Below are 11887 nucleotides of genomic sequence, written 5' to 3'. Positions count from 1 at the left end.
CTTCATCGTACTTTCCATACCATTTGCATCTTTTCCCTTATTGAACTCAAACAATCCTGTGGGGTAGGTAAAGGGGAGAGATGAGAGGACTTCTCCAAGGTCACACAGCTGGTGAAGGACCCAGGTTTCCCCGCTCTTGGTCCTGTGCCCTTTCCACACCCGCCGGAGAGGAGGAAGCGGCGCTCATGGGGATGCAAGGATGTAGAGGAGCAAAGGGGGAGAAGAGGCCGCGTGAAGAGAGGTGGTGTGAGACCCGCGGAGGCGCGGGCCAAGGAAGGGCACATGGAGAGGCGGGTGGCGCGATCGGCCGGGGTGCGTAGGGGAGAGGCTGTGACTGGAGAGGGAGGGTCGCGCGGGCCGGGTGCCCGAGAGAGGCGGGAGGCCTGGGCCGGCCATGGGGGCGCAAGAGGCTGAGGCCCCAGCCGCCGGCTGGGCGGGGGACGCCGTGGGCGGCAGTGGCGGTGGACGCGGGGAGGCACTTCTGCACAGGTGGGGCAGGTGGGTGGGTGCGGGGCACGCGGGAGGGCTCGGCGCGGGGGTCCGGACCCCACCGGGCGGGTGGGGGCGGGGCGGGGGCGGGGCCGGCCGGGGGCGGGTCTCGCTGGGCCCCCCGCGGGAGCGGCGGCTGCGGCGGCGGCGCAGGCGCGGTTCCCGCCTCCTCCCGGCTGGCGGAGCGAGTGGAGGCTGCAGCCCAGCTCGGCTCGGCTCGGCTCCCGCGTCGCCGCTGCCGCCGCCGCCGCGAAGCCCCCCGCCCCCCTTCCGCCGCGTCGGGATGAGCTCCCGGAAAGGTGAGTGGCCCGCGGCGTCCCCTCCTCCCCGCCACGAGGCCCCGCAGGCCGGCCGGCCCGACCGTTAATGTGTGTCTTCTCTTTCCCTAGTGCTGGCCATTCAGGCCCGAAAGCGGAGGCCGAAAAGAGAGAAACATCCGAAAAAGTGAGTCCACGCCGCGCTAGCCCCGGGGTCCATGCCCCCGCCAGGTCGAGGGCAGCCCGCGACCACGCAGGGGAAAGTTGCCCGGATCCCCGGGGCCGGCGGGCTGATCCCCCGGGACGCCGGTGCTCGCCTCCTGCGCGCCCCGGCGGGCGGCCCGGGGGGAGGGGCGGACGGGGGAGGGGCGCGTGCGAGCCCGCGACCGGCCCGCAGAGCATCCCCGGACCCCCGGGCCCGGGGCGGCCACGACCGTGGTGGTGGTGGGGGGCGGCCGGGCGCAGAGACGCCGGGCGTGCGCACCCTCCCTGCGCGCCGCGCTGGCCCGGGGGTCGCGGGCCTTTCCCGGGAGGGGCACTGGCGTCCGCCGCCCCGGCCCCGCCGCGTGCGGGTGTGAGGCTGCTGTGTGGCTCGCACCTGGGCACTGGGGCCCAAGAGGAAGAAGAGCCGAGTGTGCCAGAAAGTGAGTGTGTGTGTGTGTGGCCTTCTCTTCCTCCCTGGCCCCCGCCTCTCGGCCTTTTCTGCTGAAAACCCGAGCTGGTTGTCAAGTGGTTTGCCTCGGGCGTGTTCCTGGCGCGAGTTCAGCGCCGAGACCTGTGCGTTTCGGGGCTCGGGTTTTTATTCGAAACTTTCTGCTCGGGCCGAGCGTCACTTTGCTGCGCGGCGGCTGCGCCCGGGTCGCGGGGCTGCGCGGGACCGGTGGGCGTGTGCGCGGGCGGTCCCCGGCGCGGCTCCCCAGCCCTCATTGTGCCGGGGAGTTGATGAATAGGGTGGTGATATTTAAAACGTGCCAGCCGCCGGCCACCTCCAGCCTGGCCGCGTACCGGAGTGGGAGCGGCCGGCGCCCGAGAAGCCTTTCCTGGAGAGCTGCTCCGAGACCGCAGAGCGCCGCCGCGTCGCTCCTTCTCTCTTAATCTTAAAAAACCAACTAGCGTTCAACGTCTTTACTCCTAGATTTGTGGCTTCACTCTTCCTTTTGAGCAAGAGACACTCTGTGGTATTTTTGGTCTTACAGGGAACGGCAGTCCATGATCATCTTCAAAATCACGAAGCATTTCTTATTTTGTTTCCTTCGGGGGACTACCCTGCAGCATTCCCAGGCTTTTCCCCTTCCTGTCCGCCTGGGTCTCTGCCTGGTGAATTTCATGCTCTGTGAAAAACTGCCTGAGGCGTTACTAACGTGCTGGTGTATCTTGACAGGATTTTTGTTCACTAAGATGGACTATAACTTGAAAGTATTTTCGGGGTCTCTCAAAATGTGCATCTCGATATAAATATTACAGTGACGGAAAAATGCTTATTAAGGACTTGAGGATCTGGTGGGTAAAAATCTGATACTGGATTCTTAAGACGTTAAAACGGAATGGATATGGCACTTTGAGGTCCTTTACAAAATTAATGCTGGCTTTCAAGTCAGGGCCTTAAATTTGGGATTTCCTTTGAACATTGGGAGATTAAGCCCACGAGTAAGGAGAACTGTAACGTTTAGGATCTTCAGTATTGGGTTTTAAAAACAACTTTAAGTTCAAAGCATTTATTTTCACATAGTACATTATGTTTAGAAATGTAAAAAGGAATTGAAAAACATGTCCTCAGTTTTGGGAATGGTTTGTGTGTGTGTGCGCGCGCGCACATACGTATGTATAATATGTACGTGTGTATGTAAAATGTAGACATACATGTAGAAAAGCACTTTTAGTTAACTAAGTCAACACGTGTTTCATATTTCGGGGTATGACTTTCCTAATGGCCAACAGCCTTTTTTGGTGTGCTGCAGTTTGGATTTAAGTGGTATGTTTTAAAGAATTAGCGTATATCCACAATATCCAGTTTTTACTTTCACAGATTAACCTTCAAGATTCTTCCATTGTCTGCTGTATTTATGTGATAAGATTTGAGGGAAAAGCCCTCAGGCAGTGGCTAAGTAAATTGGTTGGTCTGCAAGGTAATTAAGAAGAGGAGACCAGCCTAATTACATAACATAAAAGCAGTGCCATTTTTTGCTTAATTCTTTGAATTAAAACATTATTTTAAAGGAGCCCTGGTTATGATTTATTCATGTATTCAACAAGTATCTGCATGGCTTTCCTGGGAGATGATGATAGAACTTTGAACAAGACAAAGCTCCTCATGAATGTTACATTCTGTGGGTTTTAGGGAAGAACCCCAAAGAAGACAACAAATCAGGATGGCAATTTCAGGTAGTGCTATGAGGTGGGGACAACATTTGGATAGGGTGCCTTAAGCAATAGTGATAGGTGACATTTGAACACTGGGCCAGGCATCGTGCTGATAGCTTTACTGCCTTTTATCCCTTGTGACAACACTAAGGTAGGCACTGTGGTTAATCACCAGTTTACAGATGGGCAAGCAGCATGCCCGGCTGCAAAGTTGAATATAGGCAGCCTGGAACTAGAGTCCACACTCAGCTCTCTGCGGAGGTGACATCTGAACAGAAACTAAAAGGAGGAGGAGGAGATGGGAGTGTGGCAGAGGACTTGGGGAGGAAAGGGCTAGGAATGTTGGAGGACCCCAAAGGTCAGGGTGACTGGAGTGCTTTGGGAGAAGATGGTGCCAGGGGAGGATGGGAGTTGGGTAGGGCCCTGCCCTGTAAGCCATCCAGACGCTTACCAATGGGCATGACGGGAATGACGGTTCCTGTGGAGAATGGAATGTCAGGAGGAGGGGAGAAGTAGAAGCTGGGAGCTGGCCTTCTGTCTGTGAGGGAGACCCTGGTAACTTGGTTCAGGGTGCAAGCCGTGGTGCCAGAGAGAAGTGGTGGAAGGGACTTCAGGAGATGGCTGGTTTGAGGAGAAGTCCTCATTTTTATAGTCAGCCCTGACAGAGGTGATAATCACACAGTTAGCTGCGTTTGGACCAGAATTCAGGTCTCCTGATGCCCATTGTTTTTGCTTTTTGATTAATTCTCCAGAGGAAGAAAAGGAGTAATTGGTTTAATTTTAAACTGTATAAATGTAATGACTGGCAAACCTAAATTATGTGACAGCATGGGCCTGGCTTGATGTAATGTGATCTACTTTTGTCATTATCTACTTGTGTACGCAAGCTGGCTCTTCATTCATTTTCATTCAGTGAGCTTTTGTGAATTGAGCCAGGTCCTGTAGGTTACTTTTTAAGAACGCTGGAATTTGTAGTTGTCAGGAATAGCATTAAGATTTCTCTACTTAGCTGAGTCAAAATTTCAGTCTTGTCAGATTGTTCCGGTGAGTTTAGTTTGCTAATTATTAATTGAGCTGCTTTGTGAGTAACAGGCAGCAGGGAAGGACTACAGTGTCAATTCAATCATGAAATCTCCAGAATTAGCTAAATCAGGTGCACCTGGGTGGCTTAGCCCTTAAGCATCTATGCCTTCGGTTCAGGTTGGGACCGAGCCCACATCGGGCTCTCTGCTCGGCGGGAAGCCTGCTTCTCCCTCTCACACTCCCCTTGCTTGTGTTCCCTCTCTTGCTGTCCTTCTCTGTCAAATAAATAAAATATTAAAAAAAAATTAGCTAAATCATATGGCTGGGGACAGTTGCTTTGGGGCATGAATGAATGTATGTATAAAATTTTTTAGGGATCTTTATTTTTTTAATGTGTGTAACTTTTTCATTAAGGCGTAATGCACGTACTGTAAGATTATCTTTTAAAGTGTATAATTTGCTAGTTTTTAGTATATTCACAACGTTGTGGAACCATCACAATGATTATTCCAGAACATTTGCATCCTCCCCCCCCCCAGAATAAACCCCATACTTATTTAGCAGGCATGCCTCATTTTTCCTTGCTCCTAATTTATTTTCTGTCTCTACGAACTTAACTATTCAGAGTATTTCATATAAATCGTATTATACAATATGTCAGCCCTGTGTCTGATTTCTTTCATTTAGCATATTGCTTTCAAGCCTAATACATGTTGAGGCATGTATTAGTACTTTGTACTTCTACAGTGCCAAATAATGTTGCAATGTATTGATACGCCATGTTTTATTTATCCATTCATCCATTGATGGACATTCAGGTTCCTTCCACTTTTTGACTATAAATTATTATAATCAAATTATTTTTTAAAATATTTATAATAGAGCTTGTAAGCAGAGAGAGGGGGAGAGGGAGAGGGAGAGAATCTCAAGCAGACTCTGTGCTGAGCATGAAGCCCCCTGCAGGGCTTGATCTGAATCTGAAATCACAACCTGAGCCAAAACCAAGAGTTGGACCCCCAACCGACTGTGCGCCCCAGGTGCCCCCAACTCTTTTTTTTTTTTTGTAATTAAAACTTCATTTTGAAATCCTGTGACTCACAAGAACTTGCAAAAATGGGTACTGAGTTCCCTGTGTACCCTTTATCTAGCTTCCTCCAGTGGTGATGTCTCACATAACCATAGAACTTTGTCAAAACCAGGAACTGACATTGCCACCACAATGCTATTAACTGAAATAAGATTTCACTGGCTTTTACTTACACTTTCTGTGTGTCATTCCCTCAGACGGATCACTCGTGTAGAGTAGCGTAGTCATGACCAGAGTTAGGATGCAGAACTGCTTCATCACCACAGAGAAACTTTCTCTTGTTACCCTTTCAGAGTCAGACCCTGCCTTCAGCCCTGACCCCTGGCAAACACTGATCTGTTCTCCATCACTGATTTCGCCACGTTGAGACTGTTACAGAAGCAGAGTTATACAGTATGTAACTGTTGGAGAGTCTCTTTTTTCACCTGGCGCAGTGCCCTTGAGATCATCCATGCTGGTGGGTGTATCAGCAGCTCATTCATTTTTGCTGCTTCATAGTTTCTCATGGTGTGAACGTACCAGTTTGTCCATTGACCTGTTGAAGGACGTTTGGATAGTTTCTAGTTTTTGATTCTTACAGATAAAGCTGCTGAACATTTGTGTACAGGTTTTTATGTGAACACGTTTCCATTTCTGTAGGGTAAATACCCAAGAGAATGATTGCTGGAGGACTTACGTTTGTACTTTGACTTTCTAGCAAGGTAGCAACTTGGTTTCTTGATGTGTGTCTTTCTCTCTGTGTGTCTCTTGTTTCCTCTGTACAGTGTCTGTGATCTGTGTGTATGCTGTTGGTGATGGGGTTTTGTGCTGGATCCTTTGGGCTTTTAACTTTCTGTTGGTGGGTGGATCCCGTGGGTTATTGCTTCTCTCTGCTCTGTGGTCTAGGTTCTGACTGCTACAGAAAATGACAGGCATGGGATTGGTGGCATTGGGTCAGTAAATCACAGGCGAGACAATTTAGGAATGCTGTCGTGGAAGTTGATATCTTTATTGGGTAATCCTCAACCCTTTCCTGTATTATAATCTCAGGTTCACAAACCCATGACCTTGGAATACCTCCCTTGGAAGGTAATCACTTATTTTTTACTTCTTGGTTTGTTACACATTGTTTACTCAGCAAATATTTTTGCTTACCATAAAACAGTATAACAAACACATATGAAGCAGATTCCTAGTGGTAGGCAGTGTTGTATGCTAGGAAGATGAACGTAAATAAAGCCCAGTTCTAACTGGCAAGGAGGAGAGAGGTCTCTGTCTCACGGTGAGTAGATCATTGTGGGACAGTGTGCTCAGCACTGTGATTTAGGTGCAATGGTGCTTTGATTGGTAAGGGAAGGCTTTAGGAAGAGACCTTGTTTAATTTTAGCACTACCGTTACTCTAAGGAAATAGCTTTTTTTTTTTTTTTATGATTAGAAATAATATGGTCTTGGTGGAAAATTCAGACAGTACCTAACAATTTAAAGAAATAAACATCAGTTGTAGGTCCACCAATTATTTTGGTATATTATCCTTTTACTTGTGCATATTTTTTTCTCCAGCTTTATTGAGATATGATTGCCATATAACATGCAAATTTAAGGTGTACAACATGATGATTTAGTGCATGTGAAATTGTGAAATGATTGCCACAGTAAGGTTAGTTAACACCTCCATCCTCTTACATAATTACCTTTTTTTTTCCCCCTTCCTGGCGATAACAGTTAAGCTCTACTCTCTTAACAACTTCCAGGTATATGATATAGTACTGTTAATTATAGTCTGCTTGTGCATTTTTTGTTAGTTTTTTAAAAAGTTGAGTTATAGCGTGTATATATATATATATATGTGTGTGTGTATAGTAAAGTGCACTAATTCTAAGTGTACAGTTTGATGATTTTTACATGTATTCTTACCCTTATAACCACCACCCAGATCAAGGTACAGACCCTTTCAATATTGACTCATAAGGCTGGTTCCTCAAGCCTCTGCCCAGTCTATACCCTGCCACCCAGAGGTAACCATTGTGCTCCTGTCATTATTGATTACCCACCTGTTCTTGAACTTCATATGGATGCACTCTTGTTTCCGGCTTCTGTGAGGCTTGTCCATGTTGTTGCACGTACCAGCGCTTCACTGTTAACCGCTCTGTACTAGTCCATTGAGTGAATATACCACAATTTACTTATCTATTCTGTTGATGAGTATTTCTTCTTCAGTTTTTGGTCATTATGTATAAAGCATTCTGAATAGTTCTGCATAATGAATAAAGCATTATGAGTAAACATTCGTTTTTAAAGAAGTGCTTACTACCATACAGTTTGTAACTGATAGTAGTATTTTTTAAGATTTATTTATTTAGTTGGGAGAGAGAGAGAGTGAGCTGGGGGAGCAGAGGGAGAGAGGGAAAATCTTTAAGCAGATTCCCTGCTGAGTGTGGAGCCTCATGAGGAGGGGTGGTGGTGGGGGCTCGATCCCCCGACCCTGAGATCCTGACCTGACCTGAAACCAAGAGGTGGACGGTCAACTGCCTGAGCCAGGCAGCCGTAGACCTTCTTGAACATGCCTTTTGTGGACGTTTGCATTCACTTCTCTTGGAGATGAGCCCTAGCAGTGGGATTGCCAGCTTACAGAATAGGTATATGCTTAGTGTTAGTAGTAGGGCAAAGGTATCTCCCCCCCAGCTTTATTATGAAATAGTTTTGATTGCACTGCTTTACTCTCAAACCAGCAGTGTATGATAGTTTTGGTTGCTTTACATCTTTGCCACACTTGATAGAGTCTTTCTTTTTAATTTTGGCTATTCTGGGTTTATATTGACACCTCACTTTGGTACTGTTTTGCATTTTTCCGAGTGATGGTGTTGAACAACTCTTCCTATGTTTATTGATCATTTGAATTTCCTATTTTGTGAAGTGCTTGTTTTGTCTTTTGCCCTTTTAAAAAAATATTGGGTGTAAGTCTTTTTTTCTTGTAGGAAATGATGACACTTTTATTGAGATATAATTTACATACCATAAAATTCATCTGCTGGAAGTGTACAATTGAGTAGTGTACTTTTAGTAGATTCAGAGTTAGGTTAAACTGATTCTTAAAGAGCCAATAATAGTTTGCCAAGTAGGGAAGAGGGGGCAGGGTGAGGGCCTTTCAGGCAGAAGCAGCATTGCGGCTGGGATAAACATGTGGAGGTGTAGCTGGCCTGCTTGGATTTCTGGAATGTCAAGCAGGTAGGAGAGGCTGGGGTGCAGGGTGTGGTGACCAATGAGTGGAGCTCATCTGTCTGAGGAGGTTGACAAGGGACTGGGGAGCTGTGAAGAGGCACAGGTTGACATTTTTAGAAAGATTACTCTAGCTTCTGTGTGGAGAATGCCTTAGAGGCCAGGAGATCTATTAGGAAGCTATTGGAGGAGGCTTCAGGAGACCGATGGGCATTAAGGAAGCAATAGAATTCTTTGAATTTAGTGTCCAATTTAATGTGGGAGGTGGGTGGGAGGGGTCTAGGATGAATCCCAAGTTTCTGAATTAGCAAAATTTGTGGATGGTGTTGTCATTCCTCAAGATAGGGAATGCAGAACCAGTTTGGGAAAAGCTGATGATGGCTCTGGTTAGGCTCTTAGAGGTTAGGGATACTAGTCCGTGTTGGCAGCTAGAGCACTGGGAAGAGCTGTGGTTAGGAGATGTGAATTGGGAGTTGTTAGGAGTAGCTGTTGGTGGCCACTGGTTGAAGGTGCTGAGTGTGAACAGAAGAAAGCCACAGGTAGGGTTGGTAAAGGAGGAGCCAGAGAGGAGAACCAGGAGAAAGGTGATTCGCGGAGACCAGAGTCACAGTCTGCAAAAAAGTTCGAGATGAGCCACAATCTTGGCCTTTGATTTTGGCAGTTAGGGAGACATTAGAGACCAGTACTTTTAGACCAGTGGATTTGCATGAGTGAATGAGATGACAAGATGTCAGAGTCTTTTTTTTTTTTTTTTTTTAAGATTACTCCTTGGGACATCTGGGTGGTGCAGTTAAGTCAAGCGCCGGACTTGGTTTTGGCTCAGGTTGTGATCTAAGGGTCTTGAGATTGAGCCTGCCTCAGGCTCCTAGCTCAGTTCAGAGTTTGCTGAGACTCTCTCTCCTTCTTCTGCTCCCCCCCCCCTTCAAATAAATAGATAAATCTTAAAAAAAAATTACTCCTTGCGTAAACTGACTTTGTATAAAGGAGAAAAGGTAGAGGGGTCGTTCTTGAGAAGTGGGTCTCCCCCTCCGCCCCCTACCCCCACCCCCTGTAAGCAGATGATAAAGAGTCAATAGAAAGGGAGGGGTTGAAAATACTGGCAAGGGGGATTTTGGAGCAGAAACCCTGAGTTGACAGGAAGGGGGTTTGCTTTGGACATGAGGACTGTGAGTTTCCCTGAGATGAGGAAGGCTGTAGGTTGCATGTTTTTAAAAAACATGTTCCCAGACCTTGCTGGAATGTTAAATAAAACATTGTATAGGTACCGTATTATCTTTGGAAAATTAAAAAAAAAAACTGGAATGGAGTAACATCTGGCCCCTAGGGTTTGGACCTGTGGTGGGTGCAGGAAAGGCTGGCTGTTAATAGGCTTCTGGTGTTAATGCTGTCCTATTTTTTTCTCAGTGACGTATCCAGCTGTCCCGACTGTGTTGCATTTCCACATATTGAGTGTGTTCACTTCTCTGGCTGCTGTAGTTCCATGTTGTTTTAATTGCTATAGTTTCAGATACATCTTACAGTTTTTTGGTGGGCCAGAAGTTCTCCTCCATCTCCCATATACACCTTGTTACTCTTGTTTTCAGAATTTTTTGGGCAATTCTTGCATATTTATTCATTAAGATCATATTTCTTTTTTTTTTTTTTTTTTAAAGATTTTATTTATTTATGTGACAGAGAGACAGCCAGTGAGAGAGGGAACACAGCAGGGGAGTGAGAGAGGAAGAAGCAGGCTCCCAGCGGAGGAGCCCGATGTGGGACTCGATCCCGGAACGCCGGGATCACGCCCTGAGCCAAAGGCAGACGCTTTAACGACTGCGCTACCCAGGCGCCCCTAAGATCATATTTCTAAGTCCCTCCCCCAGTTTGCTTTTGCTGTTTGGTTTGAGGTAATTGAATTTGTAGATTAATTTAGGGAGACCTGACAAGTCTTGAATTAGAAACACATTTTAAAAAGTGACTTTATTTTATTTTTGATTTATTTTTATTTTTTTTAAAGTAAGCTTTGTGCCCAATGTGGCACTTGAACTCACATCCCGAGGTCAGGAGTCACACGCTCTACCGGCGCCCCTAAAAAAATGACCTTAAAAATATGTACCATATCTGGAAGCTATAGAAGTATATAAAGAAGAAAACAAAAATGGCTCATTGTTACCATCCAGCAGGATATGCACAGATAGGATTTTGTTAATATTTTGATATAATTCCTTCTAGGCTTTTTTTCCATTCTTGTGTTTTTTTTTTAAATTTACTTAATCATTGCATATATGATTTTGTATTCTGCTTTCCTTATTTAACATTTTGTCATGAACATCTTCAACATCCTTAAAACCTTTTTATAACCAATTATTGACTCAGTAACATTATAATCTATTTAATTTGCTTAAACATTTTTCTATTCTAGACAAATGTTTCCTGTTTTCAGGCATTATAATATTTCAGTGAGTACCTTTGTCTGCCTTTCACATGTTTTAGACTATGTAGAGTCCTAGGCTGGAAAAATCGAATCAAGGCAGTGAACCTTTTTAAGCCAAATTTTGGAAAGCTCTTGTAAGAAGAGTCAACAGGACTAGAACTAGCCAGAACGTGAAGAAGAAAAGCAATAAAAAAATGAAAGCTTTAGTTTGACTGAAAATGTTACACTGAAGAAAGAGTAAGACAGTTGGGAGGAGTTGTTTGGAGATGGGAAAAAGATTTTATTTTAGGCACATGGATTTGAAGTAGCACGTGGCCAAAAGGAGGTGCATTGTAGGGAGTTGGTGCCCAGCTGGGAGGCTGGGACTTAGAATACGCATTGAGGATGGTTAGGACAGCGAGGATGTTCAGGACAGCAAGGTGGGCTTCCTTCCTGTTGGAGGAGGGCTGAGGCCTCAGTCTGCGGGAATGCTTGCTGGGCAAAATGAAGGAAAGAAGCTAAAGGTCAGAGTAAAGAAGACAACTAAATGGGCCAGAGAAGTCCAAGGAGAACGAGATTTGAGAAAAGTTCGTTAGATTTGTTCATTTAGATCATTGATGGCCTTCATATTTCAAGGCTTAATGTTCTTTCTTCTATCTATCTTGACAATTTATGAAGAACTTACCTGTCATGGTCTTGTCTCATCATCTGATAAAGGCAGATAGTGTTATTTGTGTTGGTGGCTAAGGATTAAAGAGATTTTTGTCTTGCTCTGTTGTGTTCAAGGTTTAATAGGACCCCCAGATTTTTGACACCAAATCTTGTGTTCTGTTTTCCAAAAAACCCACAAAAACCCACAAAAACCCAAAAAACAAAAACAAACAATAAAACAAAAAAAAGTCTTTACCTGCAGTTGCCAGGTTTTTGCACTTGTAGCCTGCCTTGATTCCAGGAGCGTTACCAGCCAAGGTTAAGGGTAGCACAGTCTAGACTTGCGGAGGCGTTAGAGTAACTTGTGTGGACAGGTATTAACAAGAGAAATTTTTCTTTCTTTGTTTTGGTGGGGGGTGCCTTATTTTGTG

At 45.9% G+C, this 11887-nt stretch overlaps 1 protein-coding gene across 5 annotated transcripts in view; it reads left to right on the top strand.

The window, feature by feature from the left end:
• Positions 1–638: 638 nt before the first annotated feature.
• SRPK2 (SRSF protein kinase 2) overlaps positions 639–11887 on the top strand; it is a 229370-nt gene continuing 218121 nt past the window's right edge. For 4 of the 5 annotated variants that reach the window (XM_040644358.1, XM_040644357.1, XM_040644356.1 and 1 more), the window contains exons 1-2: positions 639–788; positions 879–933. In XM_040644358.1, the coding sequence (XP_040500292.1) occupies positions 773–788; positions 879–933 (71 nt within the window). In that variant the 5' untranslated portion in view covers positions 639–772. The remainder of the gene's footprint in view (positions 789–878; positions 934–11887) is intronic. The other variant, XM_040644361.1, reaches the window with a different exon arrangement.

Source organism: Ursus maritimus, unplaced genomic scaffold, assembly GCF_017311325.1.
Source record: "Ursus maritimus isolate PB19 unplaced genomic scaffold, ASM1731132v1 scaffold_3, whole genome shotgun sequence".
Classification (NCBI taxonomy): Eukaryota; Metazoa; Chordata; class Mammalia; order Carnivora; family Ursidae; genus Ursus; species Ursus maritimus.
Note: the sequence above shows the minus strand (reverse complement) of the source record. Positions and strands in the feature narration are given on the sequence as shown.